This window comes from Entelurus aequoreus, linkage group LG10 (genome assembly GCF_033978785.1).
Source record: "Entelurus aequoreus isolate RoL-2023_Sb linkage group LG10, RoL_Eaeq_v1.1, whole genome shotgun sequence".
NCBI classification, from domain to species: Eukaryota; Metazoa; Chordata; class Actinopteri; order Syngnathiformes; family Syngnathidae; genus Entelurus; species Entelurus aequoreus.
In genome coordinates this window covers 14,531,162-14,558,465 of record NC_084740.1, presented here as the reverse complement: position 1 = coordinate 14,558,465, position 27,304 = coordinate 14,531,162, and the positions used below count along the sequence as shown (strand labels likewise).

General features: G+C 39.1%; 1 protein-coding gene across 1 annotated transcript in view; it reads right to left on the bottom strand.

Moving 5' to 3' along the window:
- The window catches only part of ttc12 (tetratricopeptide repeat domain 12), an 86,783-nt gene that overhangs the window by 35,077 nt on the left and 24,402 nt on the right, over positions 1-27,304 (bottom strand). The window contains exons 10-15 of the mRNA XM_062060186.1: positions 19,337-19,406; positions 15,301-15,389; positions 12,230-12,398; positions 8,450-8,545; positions 5,444-5,507; positions 5,230-5,364 (exon numbers count right to left, since the gene is read on the bottom strand). Coding sequence (XP_061916170.1) covers positions 5,230-5,364; positions 5,444-5,507; positions 8,450-8,545; positions 12,230-12,398; positions 15,301-15,389; positions 19,337-19,406 — 623 coding nt within the window. The remainder of the gene's footprint in view (positions 1-5,229; positions 5,365-5,443; positions 5,508-8,449; positions 8,546-12,229; positions 12,399-15,300; positions 15,390-19,336; positions 19,407-27,304) is intronic.

Genomic DNA, 27,304 nt, shown 5'->3' with positions numbered 1-27,304 from the left:
CAAGTGTCTCAAAGGGCTGTACAAGCCACAACGACATCCTCGGTACAGAGCCCACATACGGGCAAGGAAAACTCACCCCAGTGGGACGTCAATGTGTAATGTCCATGTTAATTAAGGAGGAAACAAAAAAAGTTTCAAACAAACAATTTAAATGTAATTGCAAATCTCTACCTTATTTACATAGAAATTTAGCAAAATGTAATGTTTTCAAAATCTAAAAAAAAAAGTAATCCTTAATCAACTCCTTTTTCTTTTTATTCCCGTCACACGTGTCCATCCCTAAGGCTTTTCTTTTTTTAATAGCTCTCTAACATACTGTATGTGTTCCTGTGTACTGACTAACTCTAAAATGGCAGAACATGCAGCCTGTTGATTATATTTAAGCACTGCTGGCATCTATCTGCAGGCTTGTGTATCATCCTAACATGAACACTACAGTGTAGACCAGGGGTCGGCAACCCGCGCCGCATGCGGCTCCTTGACCACTCTGATGCGGCTCAGCTACATACATGCCGACCCCCCCGATTTTCCCAGGAGATTTATGGATCTCAGTGTCTCTCATAGATTACTCCCAGGGAAAAAATAATCCTATTCACACTCTACTTACTAAATAAAGGGCGTGCCCTAATTGCACTGCAGTAATTGTCCTCTATAGCGTTTACATACAGCGTGCCAGTCCAGTCACATGTTGCATGTTGTTATTACTTGCACACACAGGAGACAGCAAAGCATACTTAGTCATCAGCCACCCAGCTTACACTGACGGTAGCCACATCAAACAACTTTAACATTGTTACGTTACAAATATGCGCCACACTGTGAACCCACACCAAAAAAGAATGAAAAACACATTTCTGGAGAACATCCCACCGTAACACAACATAAACACAACACAACCATTACCCAGAATCCCATGCAGCCCTAACTCTTCCGGTCTACATTATATACCCCGCTACCACCAAATCCGCCCACACATCAACCCCCCCCCCCTCTCTCCGTGCGTTGGTTGAGCGGAAGAGTTAGGGCTGCATGGGATTCTGGGTATTGGTACCGTCAGTGTAAGATGTGTGGCTGCTGAGGTAGTACGCCTTGCTGTCACTTACGTGAGCAAGCTGAAATTGCATTCCACACGTAATCGAGCAGGTACGTTGTTAGGGCAGACTGTAGAGGGCGCCAAATGCAGTGTCATCACGCTCTGATATTCGGGAGTCTCCCGGGAAAAATGAGAGGGTTGGCAAGTATGATGCCATCAAGTGCCATTCATTCAAAAGCGCCATTCATTCGTAACTCGCGGTCTGCACTAACATCAAATTTCCACATTAAACGAAACTCGCGGTCTGCACTAACATTAAATTTCCACATTAAAGTGCGTGCCGGTGCGTGTGTCGCAGACCCCTGGTTAACATAGCACAAAGCATAAAGCATTTAAGCTTTGTATGCGGTGTTTTTCATTTTAAATTTTTTTTGTGGCTCCCATTACTTTCTGTAATTTGTGAAACTTGCCAAAATGGCTCTTTGAGTGGTAAAGGTTGCCGACCCCTGGTGTAGATACAACCTCCCCAGCTGCTCGCGACCCCAATGACACCTCACCGTGATTCCCAAGGGTGTCCCGACCCACTAGTTGAGAAACACATAGTACAGAACATAGGTAGAAATGTCACATGTTACGTTATCCAACATCTTTGACAGTCAAAGCACGTTCGTAACAATCCAAAATGTTTTTTTTTAATACAGCAAAGTGAGCCATATACACCTTCGAATGCATGCCGACTCCCACTGCTGAGGAAAGACTTCCTGTTTTGATTTGACATGACAGCAACCACGGTTTGGGCCGGTCCAAGGACCTCACAAAAAAATTCATTTATTAGCGCGTATCTGAGTGCTTCAGCCTTTTTCTTCGAGGTGGAAAAAGTCACAAATGAGGTCTGTTTATAAAAGGGACATTAGCGGTGCTCTTAGAAAAAAAAAAAACATTTTGTCCATCGTCGACTGCGGATAAACTCGAACCAATCAGATTCGGCTATGAAACTTCTCAGTTGAAGACAGCCCTACAGAGCACTGATTGATCATATATTATAACTATTAGTGGGGCTTTTTGGAGCTAGAAACATCCGAGATGTAGTACTCCAACCCAAGCTCCAATACTGCATATACTATATATTTACTACAAACCAGTTATGTATTATATAATATGACGAACATTACAGTAGTGATGTTTTTGTTGGAATTTCTTTAGTGTATTTTGGATTTTTCTTCGTCTCAGGGAAGTGTTAACATCAGCCACTGGTCTGTCCCTCACCCAACTGAATGGGTCCGGACACAACATTCTTGGCCCCTATACACACACGACTTCTGAAGCCCCCCCCCCCCCCCCCCCCATTCTAACTGAAACCCAAAAGTCGCCATTGCATACACTCACGTTTGATATGTTTATATGCACTAAAAAGCTTGTTAAAACACATGTAAAATCATTAAACTTTACCTTTGGTAAAGCTTTTTTTTTTTACAAAAAAGTGCAAACAAATTAGATATAAAGTAGCCATAGAATGTTGAGTAATCATATAACCTGTAATTTTTCACTTTAATATGATTATAAATATGTCACCTTTTGCTTTACTTCACAGTGTGGGGATAAGTGGATTAACTTCCGATTATTATCAGTTCATGATAATACATCATTATTATTATTATATTATTAGATGTATTTATTATTAAGTCTCCCCGTCTTTAAAACTAGTGATGACTCTGTTTCTAATTTTAATCGAGGGTCTTTGAACGCACCACAGTTATGTGCAATTAACTGCAAAAGTGAAACGTGTACATACTCAACTTGTACTTTCCCCTATGCTGCCCCGGATAGATTTACCGTATATGTTTACTTTCCTTTTTCCAAAATGCTGTTGCTGTGTGTGAATGCTAAAAAGTAACTTTGACGTCTGTGATGAGTGTAGTGTTGCGATCCAGGTGTAACAAACCATTTTGCATATATTAATAGAGTTTGTAGGTAGTCTTAGACATTCTTAATTATTCTTATTATTAGAATTTCACAGCTATATTTATTTTATATCAACATTTATGATATTTTTATAACTTACATATTTACATGACGGAAAAAACTTTTTTCAGAGTTCACAAAAGCCCAGGGTCTCCCTCTGTGTGCGTGGGACCCCTGTACAACATTCCAACTTCACCGCTCTACTTTAACGCCCCTAAATGTGGCAAAAAAATATATACATGTTTTTTTGTCATTGACCTTTCAGGAAGTTTTCCTTGAACTCTGCCTAGCAAGAAGTGGCCACAACCATGTGATGTGACAATACGACCAATTGAGTAAGTTTGTTACATAGCAAAAATATTTTTTCACATGCAAAGATATAGGTTAGAATGATCCACAAAATATTTTGTAGTATCTAGGAGAATACTAATATTTCCCTATTGAGATTAATTGGAGGGCAGCACGGTGTGTGCCTCACAATACGAAGGTCCGGAGTAGTCCTGAGTTCAATCCCGGGCTCGGGATCTTTCCGTGTGGAGTTTGCATGTTCTCCCACCTCCAAAAAACATGCACCTGGGGATTGGTTAATTGGCAACACTAATTTGGCCCTATTGTGTGAATGTGAGTGTGAATGTTGTCTGTCTATCTGTGTTGGCCCTGCGATGAGGTGGCGACTTGTCCAGGGTGTACCCCGCCTACCGCCCAAATGCAGCTGAGATAGACTCCAGCACCCCCCACAACGCCAAAAGGGACAATCGGTAGAAAATGGATGGATGGACGGAGATTAATTGGAATATAACCTGAACCTACAAGCCCTTTTTTAGATAATATTTACACTAACCCAACAGCATACAGTAAATTACATCTCCAGTAACTATCAAAGTATCCCCTTTATTTTGATCTTCCCATGCAGGCCTTTTTAAAGTAATTTGAAATAAACTGTACTTTGAACCGGTAGAAAAATGGATGGATGGATGAACGTACTTTGAACCAGGGTCTATACCAGGGGTCACCAACCTTTTTGAAAGCAAGAGCTACTTCTTGGGTACTGATTAATGCGAAGGGCTACCAGTTTGATACACACTTAAATAAATTGCCAGAAATATCCAATTTGCTCAATTGACCTTTAACTCTATGTTATTATTAATAATTAATGATATTTACACTTAATTGAACGGTTTAAAAGAGGAGAAAACACGAAAAAAATTACAATTAAATTTTGAAACATAGTTTATCTTCAATTTCGACTCTTTAAAATTCAAAATTCAACCGAAAAAAAGAAGAGAAAAACTTAAAAAAATAATTTATGTAACATCATTAGTAATTTTTCCTGATTAAGATTAATTTTAGAATTTTGATGACATGTTTTAAATAGGTTAAAATCCAATCTACACTTTGTTAGAGTATATAGCAAATTGGACCAAGCTATATTTCTAACAAAGACAAATGACTATTTTTTGTAGATTTTCCAGAACAAAAATTTAAAAAAGAATTCAAAAGACTTTGAAATAAGATTTCAATTTGATTCTACAGATTTTCTGGATTTGCCAGAATCATTTTTTTAAATTTTAATCATAATAAGTTTGAAGAAATATTTCACGAATATTCTTCGTCGGAAAAACAGAAGCTAAAATGAAGAATTAAATTAAAATCTATTTATTATTCTTCACAATAAAACATTTTTTTTTACTTGAACATTGATTTAAATTGTCAGGAAAGAAAAGGAAGGAATTTAAAAGGTAAAAAGGTATATGTGTTTAAAAATCCTAAAATCATTTTTAAGGTTGTATTTTTTCTCTAAAATTGTCTTTCTGAAAGTTATAAGAAGCAAAGTAAAAAAATGAATGACTTTATTTAAACAAGTGAAGACCATGTCTTTAAAATATTTTCTTGGATTTTCAAATTCTATTTGAGTTTTGTCTCTCTTAGAATTAAAAATGTCGGGCAAAGCGAGACCAGCTTGCTATTAAATAAATAAAATTTAAAAAATAGAGGCAGCTCACTGGTATGTGCTGCTATTTGAGCTATTTTTAGAACAGGCCGGCGGGCTACTTATCTGGTCCTTACGGGCTACCTGGTGCCCGCGGGCACCGCGTTGGTGACCCCTGGTCTATACCATTATCCTGGTTTAAATAGTGCCTTGCTCATACATGAGGATTTAACCCAATGGTATCGAAAAGCCTTAACACAAGTTTGTAGCGGTTTGTAGCATGCAGTACTGAAATAATACTAACAATGGCAAGCAGGAAGGCCTTCCAACACTCTGCATCATGAGCAAGGGCGTGACGATTGACGTCGTCTCCAATAAGTTCGCCAACAGCTGATATTAGAGTGGGCAGGACATGTCGATCAGCCTCGCCAATATTGCTCTGAAAAGTCAACAATGAGCGCAATGCTAATGCACAAAATAGAGTACTGTGTCCAAATTGTCATTTGTAAAAGTCTTACCAATATTGTTGTAAGTGGCACGGCAACAGAGTCTATCAGTCCATTCCTTAGCTGGCGGCAGAATCTGCAAAAAGTAAAGCCACATGTAATGCTTGTTGCTGCATGCAGTGTGTAATGTGCAGTAAAGAACAAAGGAGGTGTGATAGATGGAGTATGCGCATAACTTTATTGTTCACGCTGCTGCCACATTAAGCGCTCGTATTCCAACAAACAAATGTAACCTTTTAAAAAAGTATAAATACTGTAAGCGCAGCAAAATTTTAATCCCCAAATTATAAGAAATGTCACACCAATTAGGAATCATTTTCCCCAATTCTCCAATTAGTGGTTGGCTCTGAACATTACATGTGACATCCACACATTAATCAAAGGATGAAGAAATGTAATGTGCATATACTGTTGAAGGTGTATTTATGGGACATTTTATATGACACACCTAAATAAAACAATACACATTTTAAAAAGTGAGGTAGGCCTCTTTTGGACGGTGCCAGAAGCTTGATAAAAATGTGTGAAATGTGAATTATATTTACATAGTGATTCTCTCTAGAGACTCAAAGCGCTTTACATAGTGAAACCCATTATCTGCATCTTTAAAGGCCTACTGAAACCCACTACTACCGACCACGCAGTCTGATAGTTTATATATCAATGATGAAATCTTAACATTGCAACACATGCCAATACAATATATAAAGTGCAATTTAAAATTTCCCGCTAAACTTCCGGTTGGAAACGTCTATGTATGATGACGTATGCGCGTGACGTCACGACGGCAACGGAAGTATTCGTACCTAATGTGTCACCATACAAACTGCTGTTTTCATCGAACAATTCCACAGTATTCTGGACATCTGTGTTGGTGAATCTTTTGCAATTTGTTTAATGAACAATGGAGATTGCAAAGAAGAAAGTTGTAGGTGGGATCGGTGTATTAGCGGCTGGCTGTAGCAACACAACAAGGAGGACTTACTTGGATAGCAGACGCCTAGCCGATGCTAGCCGCCGACCGCACGGATGATCGGGTGAAGTCCTTCGTCGCGCCGTCGATCGCTGGAACGCAGGTGAGCACGGGTGTTGATGAGCAGATGAGGGCTGGCTGGCGTAGGTGGAGCGCTAATGTTTTTATCATAGCTCTGTGAGGTCCGGTTGCTAAGTTGCTAAGTTAGCTTCAGCGTCGTTAGCAACAGCATTGTTAAGCTTTGCCAGGCTGAGAATTATTAACCGTGTAGTTACATGTCCATGGTTTAATAGTATTGTTGATCTTCTGTCTATCCTTCCAGTCAGGGATTTATTTATTTTGTTTCTATCTGCATTTGAGCCAGATGCTATCACGTTAGCTCAGTAGCTAAAGAGCTTCGCTGATGTATTGTCGTGGAGATAAAAGTCACTGTGAATGTCCATTTCGCGTTCTCGACTCTCATTTTCAAGAGGATATAGTATCCAAGGTGGTTTAAAATACAAATCCGTGATCCACAATAGAAAAAGGAGAGTGTGTGGAATCCAATGAGACCTTGTACCTAAGTTACGGTCAGAGCGAAAAAAGATACACCTTGCACTGCCTCTCTAGTTCTTCACTCTAACGTTCCTCATCCACGAATGTTTCATCCTCGCTCAAATTAATGGGGTAATTGTCACTTTCTCGGTCCGAATCTCTCTCGCTACATTGTAAACAACGGGGAATTGTGAGGAATCCTACATCCTGTGACGTCACGCTACTTCCGGTATAGGCAAGGCTTTTTTTTTATCAGCGACCAAAAGTTGCGAACTTTATCGTCGTTGTTCTATACTAAATCCTTTCAGCAAAAATATGGCAATATCGCAAAATGATCAAGTATGACACATAGAATGGATCTGCTATCCCCGTTTAAATAAAAAAAATTCATTTCAGTAGGCCTTTAAGCTACATTTAAAAGAGTGAGGGTGGCACTGGGAGCAGGTGGGTAAAGTGTCTTGCCCAAGGATGGCGGAAGCGGGAATCGATCCTGGAACCCTGAAGTTATAGTGGTTTCAAATGAATACATTATCTAAACGCCATAAAATATGCACCATAAAATCAGTTTTTTCAGGGTACACTTGGCCTCGCTTCGAATAACCCTGATGTAATGGGATTTAGTACAAGAGTTATATCAAAATATGTTCCTTGACTGCACTTAAATGTAGAGTATATGTAGAATATATGTATATTATTTATATATTATATATATATTATATTATATCATTTATAATTATTATTGTCTATTGTGAGCGAACTGTGGTGCTGAATTTCCCCCAGGGATCAATAAAGTACTTTCTATTCTATTATATTCTAAAACTAGAAAGACAATAATCCTCAGGTTTGAATTTAAGAATATTTTCATTATTGTGGTGAAAGTATTTTTAATATACTATAAGCTCATTTTACACCACTGCTTTGTAAAGGCTCATTTTATTGTCAATACATTTTGCAGGTCTACTTAATGATGTCGACCTGCATAAAGTAGTTTTGATATTTGAATATAATAAATCATTTAATATAGTTTTACTCTTACATTGAATGTGAATGAAAACGAAACTAAAGAAGTGTGACATTGACTACATTTGATACAATATAACTCTCTCTGAGCATCAGCAGGGGGGTGAATTTGATCACCCCATTTCAGTCCCTGACACGTCGACCTATTTCCCGCTGCGTTCAATAGCCCCAGTTACCCTTTCATGTTTGTTTTCATGAGGCCTCGGAAAGAGGAACAGTTTGAAAACAGCGTTTTACCTTCAAGAGACGTAACACTTGGGCAGCGCGTTGATTTATCAAAGATACCACCGTTTCCATTTGTTTTGAGACCCTTTCCTTGACATAGCTATATTCTAAAATTGCTTTTAATATAGATATGAAACACTGAAGGATAATAGGCTGGCCTCTGGGTCAGAGCCTCAATTTTTAGGACAGTGTTATCTTGTTCAGACAAAAAAAGAAGCTTTGTGTAGAGTGTCAGCAGACTTGTGTTTGTTACAGGGCAGTGATACTTTTTGTCCGTCGCCAAGTTCTGCAAAATGAGAAGCACTCTGTTCTCCCGTCGCTGTTCTGGCCTCGAGATGCACGCCATGAGGCTCCTCGTGAACCTTTAGATTCAGATTAAGAATGGAGCGGGAGAAAAGACAGATGGCAAAGAAAGTAAAATAAAGGAGGACATAATAAGGAACAATGATAAAGCATTTCGGCAAATGACACCTTATTAACTCGAAATTGCAGTGCCTCAGATATACCAAAGATAAAAAATAAAGTGAGCATTATAACTCAGGTATTATAACCAGAGTACATCGTCCCAATCCCCAGATATCATGCTGGAGATTGAAAGTAGTATAGCACAAAAGCAATTTAATTGAGTGTGATTCCATCACATATGTGCTTCGTTTACACATTTTGTTCTTTTAGTTCAAAAACATTCATAGTGCTACCATCCAGCATGATAAAATGGAGAGGCGCATTCAGTATTCACACTATAAAGACTTTTCATCAGCATTAAATGATTTTCTAAACCCAAGTCATTAAGTCTAGCGATTTAAACTGGAGTTTCATAAACAGTTGTCTTTTAATTGTTTTAAAATCTAATTTGTGTATGCTGCATTACAACTGCAACAAAATTAAAACGTCATATTAAAAAAAGACTTACAGCATCTTACAAAATTAAAACCATTGTATTACCAATGCCATACATCTTCTCACAGGACAATGTTATACACTGCAAAAACTGAAATCTAAGTAAGATTAAATATCTCAAATAAGGGTGATATTTGCTTATTTTCTGTCTGATAAGATAATTCTTCTCACTAAGCAGATTTTATGTGTTTTACTTGTTTTAAGGGTTTTTGTCCTAAAGTATCTCAGTAAGATATTACAGCTTGTTGCTGAGATTTTATGACCTATATTGAGTAAAACATGCTTGAAACAAGAATATCAAGTGTTGCAAAGCTGTGTCATCAACCATCATACCATGAAATGATTAATGTGAAAAAGTTGAAAAACTTATTCGGGTGTTACCATTTAAATAAATGATAAATGGGTTATACTTGTATAGCGCTTTTCTACCTTCAAGGTACTCAAAGCGCTTTGACACTATTTCCACATTCACCCATTCACACACACATTCACACACTGATGGCGGGAGCTGCCATGCAAGGCGCTAACCAGCACCCATCAGGAGCAAGGGTGAAGTGTCTTGCCCAATGACACAACGGACGTGACTAGGATGGTAGAAGGTGGGGATTGAACCCCAGTAACCAGCAACCCTCTGATTGCTGGCACGGCCACTCTACCAACTTCGCCACGTGGTCAATTGTACGGAATATGTACCGTATTGTGCAATCTACTAATAAAAGTTTCAATCAATCAATCAATCAACACACACAAGTATAAAATTACTCTTTTAAAATAATAATTTCTTACTTCAAGCATGGAAAAAAAAATCATGATGCTGAGCGCATATCATTATGTCAAGATAATGGCACTAGCATTTACTTCATTTAAGAATATTTTTCAACATATTGAGCAAAAAGGTTTCTTCTTTTTTTTCTACCAAGAAAAGTGCACTTGTTATCAGTGAGAGTATACTTATTTTAAGGTATTTTTGGGTTCATTGAGGTTACCTAATTGTACTTGTTTTGGAAAGTCTTGACAAGTCGAATTTTCTTGTTCTATTGGCAGATAATTTTGCTTAGTTCAAATAAAATACCCCAAATTTTTGTATTTTTTTTTCTTGTTTATGAACACTGACTTTTTGCAGTGTAGAAAGAAAATGTGGATATACTTTGAAGTAGTCAGTGTACATCTTGTATTGCAGAATTGCAGAATACATTTACTATCCACTGATAAATCAACACACAGCTACTGTCCATTGCCTAAATAGCTGGCAAGTGAGTCGCAAAATAATGGTGTCTTGCCACAACTGCATGAAGGGTGCTGGAACTGGGGAGCTGTGGTTTCTTGAAAAAATGAATAGAACCTGGACTAGAGATCAGGGGCCAATATTTGCCTTTTTTAACTGATCGACAATTGGCATTTCTAGAGCAGCTGTGTTCCAGTGTTTACATTGCTAAAGATTGTACTCGCGTGAAAGATGACTTTAAAAAGAGATGCACGCTCAGGGAGACGCAATTTCGTTTCTGGATTCTTTGTTACACTCATGCAGGAGTTGCATTAACTTGCCAGGACACCGGCTCAAATTTGAGGGCAAACTGCGACAATTGCGTCATCTATCCACAGTGCAAAGCCGCTTCTAATATACACATCCTCACCACTATGGCGGAAAATAAATATGTTTATTCCATTCATCATTGTCACTGGAGGACTACAGGAAAAAAGACTGACCGAGCAGGACGACACAAGAAGCTAACCGCTAAAGCTTCAGTGTAAAGTCGGGGTGATTGATCCAGATGTCAATACTTTCAATACCCTAGTGTAGTGTCAGTAAATAATATTAAATGATTAGATATTTCTATTTTCCGTGTTTTTATTATTACAAAACTATAGAAGAAACTAGCCGCTAAAGCTTCAATGTAAAGTAAGGGTAATCGAGCCATATGTCAGTACTTACAATACTTAGTGTAGTATCAGTAAATAGACAACATTAAATGATTAAATGGATATTTAAATTAAATTTAACTGTCATTATTATCATAAAACAATTATTTTTGTTGTTGTTATTGTTAACAAACTCTGTGTAAGTCTCTGGATACAGGAAGGCTTTGCGGGGACCCTAAAACAAATTATTTAAATGGGAGTGAATAGTAGTTTTTGCTTTTGTTTAGGTATTGTATTAAAAACAAAAATGTATGTAGCATTCAATACCATCATCTGAATCACAATAATACTAGCAAATTCTAAATTTGATAAGATACACTTTGTTATTGTGTTTATACTTCAGTTACTTGCTATAAAACATGTTCAGTTCTATACGATTGGGACTCGAAATCGGATCGGCTCTGAGGCCAAAAAATCTGTAAATGGTTGATGGGGACATTCCTAACTGTGACATTACACTGTGCATTGATTACTCTAAATCAGGGGTGGGCAAACTTTTTGGCTCAGGGGCCACAGTGGCTTTCAAAATTTGACAGACGGGCCGGGCGAGCACATGACGCATTTCAAAGCATATCATATTGTTGGAACTAAGAATACATTTCTCAAACATGGGCTACTTAATTATAATACATCTACAATATCATATCAGATCGGCATGGCTCGGACGGTAAAGCGGCCGTGCCAGCAACATGAGGGTTGCAAGTTCGATTCCAGCTTCTGCCATCCTAATCGTGGCTGTTGTGCCTTGGGCAAAACACTTTGCCCACTTTGCTCCCTGTGGCACTGACACTGGTGTATGAATGTGCAGGACTCCCTTGAAAGATAGATTCTTAATCTCAATGGGATTTTCTTGGTTATAAAAAGGTTTAAAAAATAAAAAATAATAAAATACAGAACATCAAAGAAAACGAAAAATGGTTCTACAGGGTTAAAACTTACATTCTCTTTTAGTGGGAGCATTGTTTTTGATCACCCGTTTTTTCCAGTGCGTCGAAGTCGAGTATCAGTTCTGTTTTCAAAACCGATTTTTGCTTAATTCTGTTCTAACATTTGGCAGGCCAATAAAAAGACCAATGGTCCGGATGTGGCCCAAGGGCCGTAGTTTGCCCATCCCTGCTCTAAATTATATCCAAGTTCCATCAGTGCTGGTTTTATGAATAGGGCTATTCACTTTTGTAAGATACTGAATAGAAACATTTGTATCCGACAACAACAAAATGTCTTACAGGGGAACATCCAAGTTGTCAATGACGAGACGTCTGCCATATTCCGTCTGTGAATACGAACACCACAAGTCTAGACATTCCTTCTGTATTGCAGCGTGATCGGATGAGACCAAGGGTACAAAAGACTCTTTGAAAGCTGGACGTGTCATCAATGTCTTCTGGTTTTCCTCTGAAAAACCACAGAGAGAGAGATATAAGCAGAAAGAAAGACAAGACGCAGACAGAGCATGTGGCCTCATTAGACCTATTTTAGGGGAGCTTGAGCCCTCCTAAAAATAATCCATCCATTTTCTACCGCTTGTCCATTTTGGGGTCGCGGGTGGTGCTGGAGACTATCTCAGCTGCATTCAGGTGGAAGGCGAGGTACACCCTGGACAAGTCGCCACCTCATCACAGGGCCAACACAGATAGACAGACAACATTCACACTCACATTCACACACTAGGGCCAATTTAGTGTTGCCAATAAACCTATCCCCAGGTGCATGTTTTTGGCGGTGGGAGGAAGCCATAGTACCCGGAGGGAACCTAAGCAGTCACGGGGCTAACATGCAAACTCCACACAGAAAGATCCCGAGCCCGGGATTGAACCCAGGACTACTCAGGACCTTCGTATTCTAAAATAATATTTAGTGTTCTAACAAAAATATGCCAGCATACTCAAATTAATGCGGTGAGAGTATACATTTGAATAAATCATCATATAACCTGATATTATTCTGTTAAATATCATTTAAAATCTAGACAGATTTAAGGTAGATATAGATAGACCCTTCAGTGTGTCGTTATCCAATCCATTCCATATTCATATACAGAAAAACAGCCACATCACTGAAGGTTTTTTCCAGGGACTGATTTTTACTCTTGCAGTCACGCAAATTGAAAAAGACAAGTTTCCCCATCTGAGACCCGCCTTACAGACAGCATGTTTCGATGTTAACTATTACCTGTAGCAATGTTACTTAAAAATTGTGTATTTGACTTACTGGTACTTTGTGACAGAAACAGTTTTGCATACAATACATCTTAAAGGGGAAACTGCACTTTTTGGGGGGTATTTTGTCTATCGTTTATAATCATTTTGAGAGACATGACACTGTAAGTTATTTTTGTTTTTGCATTCTAAATATTAAATAAATGCATCCAAAAATGTCCATTGAGGTTTTATATACATGATGTAAGTATATATGTAATGTAATAATGAGCACATTTATAATATTTACGTATTTTGATAATTTTAAGTATATGCGGCGCATTAATTGCAAAAAACGCACAAGGTTTGCTTTTTTTGTTTCTTCATCACTGATTATTACTCACTGCAGACTCTATGACAGCCAACAAATATAATAACACATCACTTACAGTACAAGATCTGCTGTCATTACTGGGATGCTCATATATACCCATTTAGGTGAAGTAAGTCTCTTAATCCTCAAGAAGAAACGGGGTGGGGGGGACCAAGCGTCTTTTCGTGTCGTTCTGGCCATTATACCAACTTGTCGGAATACCTACTCAGACTTCTTCTGTCCAGGTGAGATGCATGATTTATGATCTTGAATAAACTTTCAGGGAGCAAGGAAGCAAACCACTCGATGATGTAAACATAGACACACACTAGTGGTGATGACGATGTTATAAAAAGTTTGTCTGCGTTAGAGCTTATAATAACATTATCACTAATACTTGGTTAATATTCAAGTCACGAAATGTAAATGGAGTATTGTTGTTGGTTTTTGAATGGTTATCTATTGGATTTTATTGGCGAAATAGTGGAGCTCAGCTGTAAGCGAACTTTTATTTACGTTTAAAAAAAAAGTCCATCCATTGTCATGTCTTTCATAATGATTGTGATTTTTTACCCTTTAGGTTAAAAAAATATTAGTAAAATACAGCGCAAATATGTGGATTTTAGTGCTGTCAAATGATTTATTTTTTAAAATCAGATTATTCATACTTTTGAATTGGGATTATTCATGATTAATCACAATTAATCACAAATTAAATGAACTTTTTTGGACAAAATGCAATTTATTGTCAAAATATCATACATGACCATTTTTTAAATGTTTTACTTGTCATTTATCTGCTCAAAACTTGGTAAAAGTGTTATCTAAAGTCCCATCTGTGTCACAAACACGCATCGCTGAGGTGGTTGTGACCCCAACATGCAGGAGACTGATGGCGATGTGCAGGTAAGAATTATTGAATGGAAGTGCAGCAGAGCAAGCTGTGCATGTTCAGCAAAGCAAGGTAGCATGCAACACAGATGGTAACATCTGTCAGTTCACAACACTCTTCAGCCCTGGCTGCAGGGGCAGGCTGGAATATGAAGAAGCCTGATTGGCAACCACAAACAGGTGTGCTCAGGTTGCCAATCAGAAACAGGTGAGGGAAATAGCGCTCAGGGAACTAAAATATGAGTACTGGGCAGGAAATACTGTAAAAGTAAACTAAGGAAGAGAATACAAAACTAAGGAAACAAGAATGTTGTCAGACCTGATTGGGAGGTCGTGACAATCTGGGGGTATTTTAAAGTGAAATTTGCTATTTCCCTCACTCATCTTTGTACTGGCGTATGCATTGCCCTGATCACTGACCAAATAACAACCTTTGCCGCATTTCAGGTAACCATCCACAGTTAAGTAAGGAAGCATGTACAGTCAAAATAAATAGCGTAATTAATCTGTGCATATACATGATTAATGCAATATTTGTTTGTGATGAATCACATGAATTAACTCATTAATCTTGACCGCCATACTCATTTTTTTTTTTTTATTGTTAATTCTGTAAACATTTTGTTACTGTGCAAATGTTTTATTTAAAAACAGACTGAAACAATATTGCTAAATAATTTATCAGTCTTTGTTGGCTGTTTGTGAAATTCACTCACATGCTGCCTGTGTGCATCTCTTGGGGGCTAAGCCTCCCCTGTCCTTAAAACCTAGTGACGCCTCTACCTGGAGGCTTGCTATACAAAATGGACAAGCACCAACAAGCAAGTAAAAATGGTTGACAATCTGGAATTGCATTAGCAGCCATTAGCAAAGTGTAATTGTATTATCTACATACCATTTCCGCTGCAAATTACTCTCCATACTTTAATAACAGACACGCACAAGTCCTGGCTGCATGGGTCATTTGTTTCCTGCAACAGGCAACTGTGGATGAAAAAAATATATATATTGTTTTCTTCCAACTGATTAGGTATGACACAAATCAGTGACTAAATGATTCTGGAGGGATCCAATACAAAACACTCTTAAAATGTCTGCCTTTGCAGAGACAATACAGCAAAGCTTATGGTAGGTAGATAGGTTTTGTTTATTATTATGCTAATAATTTCCTCGCATTTTGGGATCCCCAATAGACCTAAAACAATGGTGGGGGCGGGGGGGCATGCAACGCTGTAAGCAGGAAAGTGAAGTCTGTTCGTAGTAGATGAGAGGAATTGTTTTTTGGACATTTCCTGAAAAAAATCATCAAAATCCATGCATAACTGTCCTAGTTATGTCGCTAACAAACACACAAATAAACCCTGGCGAAGACATAACCTCTTTGGCAAAGAGGTAAGTATGTCTGCATTCTGCTAAACAAAGGTCGCCACTTTCTTTTTGAGCATTTCCGGTGAAACAGAGTCATGTTGCACCGCATGATGGGAATTTACAAAAAACAAAACAAAAAAAAGGGTAAGTTGCAGGAAATACGAGTAAACTAAAAAGCATCTAGAGAAATCCCCAATCTATCCATTCATGTACCACCGCTTGTCTCGTTGGATGTTGCGGGGGAGGGGGACCCTATCCAGCTACACTATGGCGGAAGGCACGATACAGCCAAGACAAGTCGCCACCTCATAAACCGTCACCCAGAAAATATATTTGAAGCCAGTCAAGTCAAACATCAGCTTGTGAAGTATTTACATTATTAAAAGTTAAATTGTTAGTTGACTTTTCCGAAAAACATCACATTCCAAACTGATATAAACATGTCCACTGTAGAGGACACTGTTTCTCACAAAGTACAAGTTGAAAGACACTAAAGTGAACATTATTGTTTTTACAGTGGATGTTTACATTGTCACTTTAAAGACAGGCAACTGTAAGTTATGTTTTTAAATATGATCCTGAAACAGTGGATCCATCCATCCATCCATCCATTTCCTACCACTTGTCCCTTTTGGGGTCGCGGGGGGTGCTGGAGCCTGTCTCAGCTGCATTCAGGTGGTAGGCGCGGTACACCCTGGACAAGTCGCCACCTCATCACAGGGCCAACACAGATAGACAGACAACATTCACACACTAGGGCCAATTTTGAGTGTTGCCAATCAACCTATCACCAGGTGCATGTCTTTGGAGGTGGGAGGAAGCCGGAGTACCCGGCGGGAACCTACGCAGTCACGGGGAGAACATGCAAACTCCTGAAACAGTGGATGTCCCTGCGCAATTATTTGCACTTAAAAATAAAAGTTTGTAGTAATAAATGTAATTAGAAAATTTTAGCATTATGTTTGTGATCAATTACAGTAATTGTGTTTTATCCTAAACATTTCTGCCATTCATTTTAGTCTTTTTTTTTTGACATACAGTATACCAGAATAATATCGTACCGTGGCCTTAATACCGTGATAATACTGTGCCGTCAGATTTTGATACCGTTAGGGCCCTAGTCTCAATCGCAACCCTTGTTTCAAATCTTACTCAGTATATCAGTTTTATATCCTCTTGAGAACCAGCATCCTCTGCAGTGGACATTTGTTTGAGGTCTATTTCTTTTGTCAGTGACACATAACGAGAAAAAAATAGCCCTGTTTTGCATGTTCAGAAATTAGGAGTTAGCTATAGTAGGGGTGTACAAAATGTGGCCCTGGGGGCTATTTGCGGCCCGTGTTTTTATTTTTTATTGGCTCGCGACACACTCCACAAACAAAATAAACACGCCCCAGATTAGAAAATAACACACAAAATGGAACTGGTACAAATACCCACAAAAATGGCACCTGACAGCAAAATAGCCGGTGACAAGTGCATCTTAGAGTATATGGTTTCGTTGCGTCCTGTCATGATGAACATGCGTACTCATTTTTTGCAAAACATGGCAAGTTCTGCCCTCAAAACGGTTGTAATTGGCGGAATAATATTATAGGTACCGTATTTTTCGGACTATAAGTCGCAGTTTTTTTTCAGTTTGGCCGGGGGTGCGACTTATACTCAGGAGCGACTTATGTGTGAAATTATTAACACATTACCGTAAAATATGAAATAATATTATTTAGCTCATTCACGTAAGAGACTAGACGTATAAGATTTCATCGGATATAGCGATTAGGAGTGACAGTGACAGTGTTTGGTAAACGTATAGCATGTTCTATATGTTATAGTTATTTGAATGACTCTTACCATAATATGTTACGTTAACATACCAGGCACATTCTCAGTTGGTTATTTATGCCTCATATAACGTACACTTATTCAGCCTGTTCACTATTCTTTATTTATTTTAAATTGCCTTTCAAATGTCTATTCTTGGTGTTGGGTTTTATCAAATAAATTTCCCTAAAAAATGCGACTTACACTCCAGTGCGACTTATATGTTTTTTTCCTTCTTTATTATGCAATTTCGGCCGGTGCGACTTATACTCCGGAGCGACTTATACTCCGAAAAACACGGTAGTATAGAACAATAAAAACAAATTAAATACTTCAAAGGTGTTTGGATTAGATATTACACTAACTTGTTGCATTACCTATGAAGAATATTGTTATAATATTGCCTCATTCATTATCTACAGCTTGTGTGGCTAACATACTGCTTAATCAAAACTCATCTGTTCATGCAGAGAAGCAGCGCATCCTGTACGAGTTAAGCTCTTAAAGTTAAAGATTTAAAGTTAAAGTACCCATGATTGTCACACACACACTAGGTGTGGCGAGATTATTCTCTGCATTTGACCCATCACCCTTGATCACCCCCTGGGAGGTGAGGGAAGCAGTGAGCGGCTGCGGTGGCTGCGCCCGGGAATCATTTATGGAGATTTAACCCCCAATTCCAACCCTTGCAGACAAACACCACATCCTGTGCAAGTCTCGGGTCACGCAGGTGTTCTTCATATAACACCCACAGATGAAATTTTCCGGTGAACGCAGTACTTTTCCAGTAACTGACACATTGCAAAAGACACCGCCTATCTCAATGAATAAAAACACAAATCATGCAGAGAGCCATTGCCATTTCGCTTAGATCGCCCATGTGTTGACATGTTGTTGATCTTTATAAATCGCCCAGATATCTGAATAAAGACTTCACTTTGAGATTCTCCGACTTCTTCTGTTTTGTCCTCTGGGCGGATTCTTGGATGCGCTGGGTAATAACCTAACACCTACAACGTTGTTTGGAGGAAAAGCCATAGAGAGGTTTTTTAAGTGTAAAACATATAACTAAAGTGGTGAAGCTGTATTTTCATTTGCACTTAAATTTTTATTTTTTTTTTAATTAAAAAAACATACACTATTATTATTTATTCTTAATTTAGTTAGAATGTATTCATTTTAGGACTCTGTAACTGAATGTACAAGTATTTTTAATCCGTTATTATGATTCCCTAAAACCCTTAAACTGTAAGTAGGTTGGATATAATTATTGAATACGATTAAAAAAAAAGAGTATGAGTACTATTTCAGTGTTAATATTTGAGTGTGCCCCGGGCCCATCCGTAGTAAAAAAAAGTTGGGCCCCGAGGTCGTATGCGACCCTCACTGGAAAACGTTTGGACACCTCTGATCTATAGTACCATATCTATTTTTACCAATCCCCAACTGACGCTCCACTTTGATAATGTCAGCGCTAACAAAGATTGAGGATGTGAGAAGTTAATTATAACCTTATTGATGTGACATCCAACGTCCTAGCAGTTCTGGGAGAGGAAAAAAAGACTCTGATCCTTCACTTATTCTTATCGCCTGATAACAATTGTGTCCTCTTTTCACGCAACAAAAGCGCAGTCAAGCCGGGGAGAGCTCTCAGTACTTTGGGCCATCATTGTCTACTGTACATGTGTGCCTATCCGTCTGTCAAAAAGCTACCAACCCAGCTGTCCCTGCGGTCTTCTTACCTGCTCACAGCGTCATTGCTGTCGATGGTGCTGAAACCATTGTGCAGCCTGAAAAGTGTCTGGCCAGTGCCTGTTAGGGTGAGACAACAGGGGGAGATATTTAATTAAATGCATTCTTGTTGTGAGATTCCTTGAAGTTTACCTAGATGTCTACAGTGAAGGAAGTCCAATTCCTCACCCAAAATTAAATGCATTACATGGTAAGCTGAAGCGAAAAGTCAGTTTTTGATTGATTGATTGAGACTTTTATTAGTAGGTTGCACAGTGAAGTACATATTCCGTACAATTGACCACTAAATGGTAACACCCGAATAAGTTTTTCAACTTGTTTAAGTCGGGGTCCACTTAAATTGATTCATGATACAGATATATACTATCATATATACTATCATTATAATACAGTCATCACACAAGATAATCACATTGAATTATTTACATTATTTACAATCAGGAGTGTGGAGGGGGGGTGGGGGGGTGGGGGGGGGTGGGGATATGGACATCAAGTAGTGGACATAGAGAGAGAGAGAGAGAGAGAGAGAGAGAGAGAGAGAGAGAGAGAGATCAGAAGGCATAAGAAAAAGAATCTGCATTTGATTGTTTACATTTGATTATTAGCAATCCGGGGAGGGTGTTAGTTTAGGGTTGTAGCTGCCTGGAGGTGAACTTTTATAGCGGTTTTGAAGGAGGATAGAGATGCCCTTTCTTTTATACCTGTTGGGAGCGCATTCCACATTGATGTGGCATAGAAAGAGAATGAGTTAAGACCTTTGTTGGAATCTGGGTTTAACGTGGTTAGTGGAGCACCCCCTGGTGTTGTGGTTATGGCGGTCATTTACGTTAAGGAAGTAGTTTGACATGTACTTCGGTATCAGGGAGGTGTAGCGGATTTTATAGACTAGGCTCAGTGCAAGTTGTTTAACTCTGTCCTCCACCTTGAGCCAGCCCACTTTAGAGAAGTGGGTAGGAGTGAGGTGGGATCTGGGGTGGAGGTCTAGAAGTAACCTGACTAGCTTGTTCTGAGTATTTTTAATGGTGTAATGTCAACCCTGCTGAGATGCGTTCAGTGCTGAGTTATATAAGTATTGTCCTTTTCTGTTGAATGGCACTGTGAAACAGGTATTATATCACTCAGCAGCAATCGAAATGAAGAAAGAGACCAGTGCCATGAGAAATGTACTACAGTGGTGTCATTGGCAGCAGTCTGGTCATCTTTACTTACTGTGTGTGTGTGTGTGTGTGTGTGTGTGTGTGTGTGTGTGTGTGTGTGTGTGTGTGTGTGTGTGTGTGTGTGTGTGTGTGTGTGTGTGTGTGTGTGTGTGTGTGTGTGTGTGTGTGTGTGTGTGTGTTCTTGTATTTCTACCCTTCTTGAGACATCAACAAGGAAAGATATCTTCCATATGAGGACCGGTGAACAAGTTAGGACCGAAATCTTGGTCCCAATACGGAACACCATTGCATCTAATAGAGAGCCGAATACTAGAGTTTGTGAACGTTGCTCCAAAGTCAGGATTTTTTTCTTGATTTAATGTGCATACAAAAGGCAGCAATATATGATGAAACCAGACTAAAGAAACTAAGGAAGGACTTCCCTGTTTGCCAGGTGAACAGCTAATTTTACAACTTCCGGTGCTGACGTAAGACAACCCGCGTCCCATATGTGACCGTAGGGTGAACAAAGACATTACGGTACTAAGACTAAATTGGCCAATAACAGTTGCTTCAACAGCTGGGTTGCCCAAAGTGCGGCACATGGGCCATATGTGGTCCGTGACTCGTTTGTCATCGGCCTTAAGCACATTACAAAAAACAAAAAATAGAGATCTCATTTGCACCCCTTTTCACCCCTGGTGGTGAAATCTATCAAAATTAGGGTGGTCCCAAAAAGGAGGGATTTTTCAAATTGACTTTGAGTCCGTTTTAAAAGTGCTCCCCCTCTGGTCAACATATGAAATAACAAGTGTGTGTAAGAAATTGAAATGCGCCCCCTTTGGCCAAAATTAATTTTTAAAAACTATACTGTATTTTTTTTATTTTATTTTTTAAATTTTCGCTAACTGCTTATTTGCTATTACTTTTACCATCATATTTGTACATGTCGTATTTGCTGATGTTGCTCTGTTGTTGTTGTTGTTGTGTTTCCTGTTGTTGTTTTTGTCTCTCTGTCTAATCCCCCTCTTGTCCCCACAATTCCCCCCTCTGTCTTCCTTTTTCTCTCTTTCTATCCCCTCCTGCTCCGGCCCGGCTGCACCAAATGATAATATAAATACATTTAATAAAGTCAAAATACAAGTAAGGCAACAAGAGAAGTATCCTACACTTCTCTTTTGTAAAGTAAATCTGAACAGCCGATATGGGCATCTACATCTGCTATATGATTTGCCCGAGAAGCTGGGCAGGACATTATAAAAAAAATAAAAAAAAAATAAAAAAATCATAAAAATAAAAATAAAATTTTTTAAAAACTAAAACAAATATATATATATAGAGACGTACTGTAATAACTGGAAGTAAATAATGAAGATTAAAAACCAAATACCAACACTAAATTGGCCCTAGTGTGTGAATGTGAGTGTGAATGTTGTCTGTTTATCTGTGTTGGCCCTGTGATGAGGTGGCGACTTGTCCAGGGTGTACTCCGCCTTCCGCCAGATTGCAGCTGAGATAGGCTCCAGGGACAAGCGGTAGAAAATGGATGGATGGATACCAACAAAAAAAAAGTAATTACCTAAAAGCTTACCTTTTTTTATATTTGCATAGTATGTATATATTAATAATGTTGTAAATACAAATATTTATATATCTAGAAAGGGTGGTCCTAAAGAGGGAGGCATTTTTCAGAGGTCTCAAGAAGGAAACAAATACAAGAATATGTGTGTGTGTGTGTGTGTGTGTGTGTGTGTGTGTGTGTGTGTGTGTGTGTGTGTGTGTGTGTGTGTGTGTGTGTGTGTGTGTGTGTGTGTGTGTCAAAAATGACCATTTTGCTGAAATAAAACTAAATAATAAATATAGGAGGCGAGGACAGTGAGGGATTACATGCAAATCTTTATATATCTAGAAAGGGTGGTCCTAAAGAGGTAGGCATTTTTCAGAGGTCTCAAGAATGAATCAAATACAAGGATATGTGTGTGTGTGTGTGTGTGTGTGTGTGTGTGTGTGTGTGTGTGTGTGTGTGTGTGTGTGTGTGTGTGTGTGTGTGAGTGTGTGTGTGTGTGTGTGTGTGTGTCAAAAATGACCATTTTGCTGAAATAAAACTAAATAATAAATATAGGAGGCGAGGACAGCGAGGGATTACATGCACACGGTATTGTCTGCCTTTCGGCAATAAGGCTATAAAAGAGTTAGTGAACACTTTCAAAGTCAATTGTTGGGTCACACTTCTAAGGGCGGTTGCAGCGACATGTATATAAGGAGAAAAGGCAGCCTGAAGGTTGGTTAAATTACTTCTTTTAATTAGACGACAAACTATCCATTTTTTGCCTGATGACAAACCCATTTTTTTGTTTATAATTGTAATATTGTGGGAGCTTGCAGTGCATTGCGTCAAATTGAGGGCCGTTTGAAATGCAGTGCACCTCAACTTACAAGCTTAATTGGTTCTATGACAGAGCTCTTAACTCAAAACCCTTGTATCTCAAATCAACATGTACCATTAAAATTATTGAAATCAATTTAATTAGTGCTTGCCCCCACCTCCAAAACAGCTAAATTTTACCATGTAACATGCCTTTTAAAAATAAAAACAAACTTTTTGATAAGTACTATTGTATAAAAACAATACAATAGAATGTACTATTAACAATTATAGTAGTTTTATGAAGTAATGTAATGATAATGTACAGCATTTAACAGAGAGTGGACTTCTTTGATATGTCCTTCTAGCTGCTTCTTCTTTAAACTCACCAACAGCACCAGGGCTCAGAAAATCAGTAGAGACTCCTCCCACCCCCACCAAGGACTGTTTTCACTGCTGGACTCTGGAAAGAGGTTCCGTAGCAGAACCTCCAGGTTCTGTAACAGCTTCTTCCCTCAGGCCATAAGACTCTTGAACGCATCATGATAATCCCCTAAATTCCCCCCAAAAATGGATTAACTCGCTGGAATATAAAGACAATATAACACACATCCGTAAACATGGATGCATATGCAAAAGTGCAATATATTTATCTGTACAGTAATCTATTTGTTTATATCTGCACCTTCTTTTGTAAATGCAAACACTGCACCTTATTGCTCTTTTATCCTGCACTACAACGAGCTAATGCAACAACATTTTGTTCTTATCTGTACTGTAAAGTTCAAATTTGAATGACAATAAAGGAAGTCTAAGTCTAAGCAGCGTTGCCATATTTTCATGGATACATGTTCACCAGTTATTATTTCAACAATCTTGGCTGGCGTTGGATTCATTCTGCTTCATTATGGTGCAGACGAGCAATGTTACACTCAAATTGCTTTACACGCTCGGTCATGTTTTTAAAGATGTTTTTTTATTATTATTTCAATGAATATCACCCACTACTTCTCAGCACAGTCATTCACACCAACTTTCTTCCTTCCCATGTTGGTGAAACAAAAGTTATGTCGATCTCTAGCTACAAGCAAATGCTAGCAAATAAGACCAGATGATTTAGGCGGATCTTGCGGGGTTTACTGTGACATTTGCTATGACAATTATTGGCAGGGATACTTGTAAATCAAATTTTTGATTGCAACTTAGGAAAGCATAAACAACTTGTCTCAAAGTACTCTTAAGTTGGGGCACTTTTAAGGTGAGTTCCCACTTTATTTAGCTTGTAGAGGGCTAAATTGGCCCTAGTGTGTGAATGTGAGTGTTGTCTGTCTATCTGTGTTGGCCCCGTGATGAGGTCCCGCCTTCCGCCCGAATGCAGCTGGGATAGGCTCCAGCACCCCCCGCGACCCCGAACAGGACAAGCGGTGGAAAATGGATGGATGGAGGGTTAAAATATTATAGCTAATGTAGTGCCATTTACCATCTCGACAACTAGTATTGGGCGGTAGCTCGCCTCAAGTAGAAACGCTAGTAGCTTAACTGCATTTTCCAGCACCATGGCTGTAGCGTTGCTGCGTTTTGAACGATTAGCGATTTCTGTTGGTAAGCTATTTTTAGACCCATGGAACGAGGTAGCTTGCATCAAAGCTACAAGCTACAAAAGAAGGAAAATGGACTGCAAATCCAGGGTGCACAAAAAAAATACAGAGATATTCCATGATGATTAGTTGGTGTACGTATGAGAAAATTCACGATGATTGGTTCGTTTACGAATGATGAGTCACAATAAGATAAGGTTAGGGAGAAAACGTATGTACTGGCCAATCAGAGGCAAGATAGGGTGGGTTATCGAAACCAGGAGGCAAAATCATAGCAGACAAACACATGACAACGAGATGACTTAAAAAAAAGAAACATACTGGAAAATGGCAGAGGGATTCTCTGTGCAGATGTTTCCTTTCGCGATAGAGACGACATCCAGGGAACCCACAATAATGCTTTTTCTTGGCCATATTTAGATACATTCATGCATTTAGAGAGAAAGGGACACGCGGTAGAAAATGGATGGATGGATACCCAAAACCTTTGTTTGTAATTGTTTGCTCAGTAAACCAACATCAAAACTGCTCTCCACATCTAAGACCTCCAAAACAAATTTAAGAAGACACATTAAGGTGAGTTGAGTTCATGAAAAGTTTTACTGCACATAACCATTACCAACTGTTCCTAAACAACACACAAGGCATTGTATTTTTTTGTCAAGATCTAGAAAGCTGCTGTTTTTATTTACTGTATGCAGAAAAAATGAATAACGTTATAGGGGAAGGCCAAAGAAAAAGCAAATTAAAATAAATACATACACTGGGGTAGGAGAGGAAGTTGTGGGGTGTCCCCAGCTAAATGACAGATAGTTCATAGTTATGAACCCTTATTGGGACCATTTGGTTCCATTTGTACACTCTCAGTTACATTAACATTAATAATATACATGTTGGCATATAAAGAAATGTCATTAAATGGGAGATTGTGCCTTAATGCATGTCAAACTGGGGGTCCTTGAAATTAAAGTGGGTGATGACAATCACTGCTAGACCCGTAGTACTTGTAAATCTTCTCTTATGGGGGTTCTTGGCGTAGCTTTTTAAATTGGGGTCCGTGGAGCAAATTGTGGTTAAAGGCCTACTGAAATGATTTTTTTTTATTTCAACGGGGATAGCAGATCCATTCTATGTGTCATACTTGATCATTTCGCAATATTGCCATATTTTTGCTGAAAGGATTTAGTAGAGAACATCGACGATAAAGTTCGCAACTTTTGGTCACTGATAAAAAAAGCCTTGCCTGTACCGGAAGTAGCGTGACGTCGCAGGTTGAAAGGCTCCTCACATTTCCCCATTGTTTACACCAGCAGCGAGAGCGATTCGGACCGAGAAAGCGACGATTACCCCATTAATTTGAGCGAGGATGAAAGATTCGTGGATGAGGAACGTCAGAGTGACGGACTAGAGTGCAGTGCAGGACGTATCTTTTTTCACTCTGACCGTAACTTAGGTAAAAGGGCTCATTGGATTCTACACTTTCTCCTTTTTCTATTGTGGATCACGGATTTGTATTTTAAACCACCACGGATACTATATCTTCTTGAAAATGAGAGTCGAGAACGCGAAATGGACATTCACAGTGACTTTTATCTCCACGACAATACATCGGTGAAGCACTTTAGCTACGGAGCTAACGTGATAGCATCGTGCTTAAATGCAGATAGAAACAAAAGAAATAACCCCTGACTGGAAAGATAGCCAGAAGATCAACAATACTACTATCAGGAGACACCGAACCAAACACTGGACCTGTAACTACCCGGTTAATGCTGTGCCGCCTGTCGAAGCCTAGCAATGCTGTTGCTAACGACGCCATTGAAGCTAACTTAGCTACGGGACCTCGTCAGAGCTATGATAAAAACATTAGCGCTCCACCTACGCCAGCTCTCATCTGCTCATCAACACCCATGCTCACCTGCGTTCCAGCGATCGACGGCGCGACGAAGGACTTCACCCGATCATCGATGCGGTCGGCGGCTAGCGTCGGATAGCGCGTCTGCTATCCAGCTCAAAGTCCTCCTGGTTGTGTTGCTGCAGCCAGCCGCTAATACACCGATCCCACCTACAGCTTTCTTCTTTGCAGTCTCCATTGTTCATTAAACAAATTGCAAAAGATTCACCAACACAGATGTCCAGAATACTGTGGAATTTTGCGATGAAAACAGAGCTGTTTGTATTGTGATACAATGTGTCCGAATACTTCCGTTTCAACCATTGACGTCACGCGCAAACGTCATCATATATAGACGTTTTCAACCGGAAGTTCCCCGGGAAATTTAAAATTGCACATTATAAGTTAACCCGGCCGTATTGGCATGTGTTGCAATGTTAAGATTTCATCATTGATATATAAACTATCAGACTGCGTGGTCGGTAGTAGCGGGTTTCAGTAGGCCTTTAATAATATGTAATGTTGATGTAGCAAGCTACTTTTGCCGTGCAGCTTGTATTAAAGTTAAAGTACCAATGATTGTCACACACATACTAGATGTGGTGAGATTATCCTCTGCATTTGACCCGTCACCCTCACCCCATGGGAGGTAAGGAAACAGTGAGCCCGGGAATAATTTTTGGTGATTCAACCCCCAATTCCAACCCTTGATGCTGAGTGGTAATGGGTCCCATTTTTATAGTCTTTGGTATGATTGGCCAGGTTTTGAACTCACGACCTACCGATCTCAGGGCGGACACTCTAACCACTAGGCCACTGAGCAGGTATAGCTTGCAACTACTCCCTGGAGATACCTTCTCCCGTAGTTTAGCTATATTTAATCTGGAGTAACTAGTATCTTATTTTACTCGATTTTCTAGGTAGCTTGCCCATCACTGTCAAAAAGCAGTGCATACGCTGGCCCA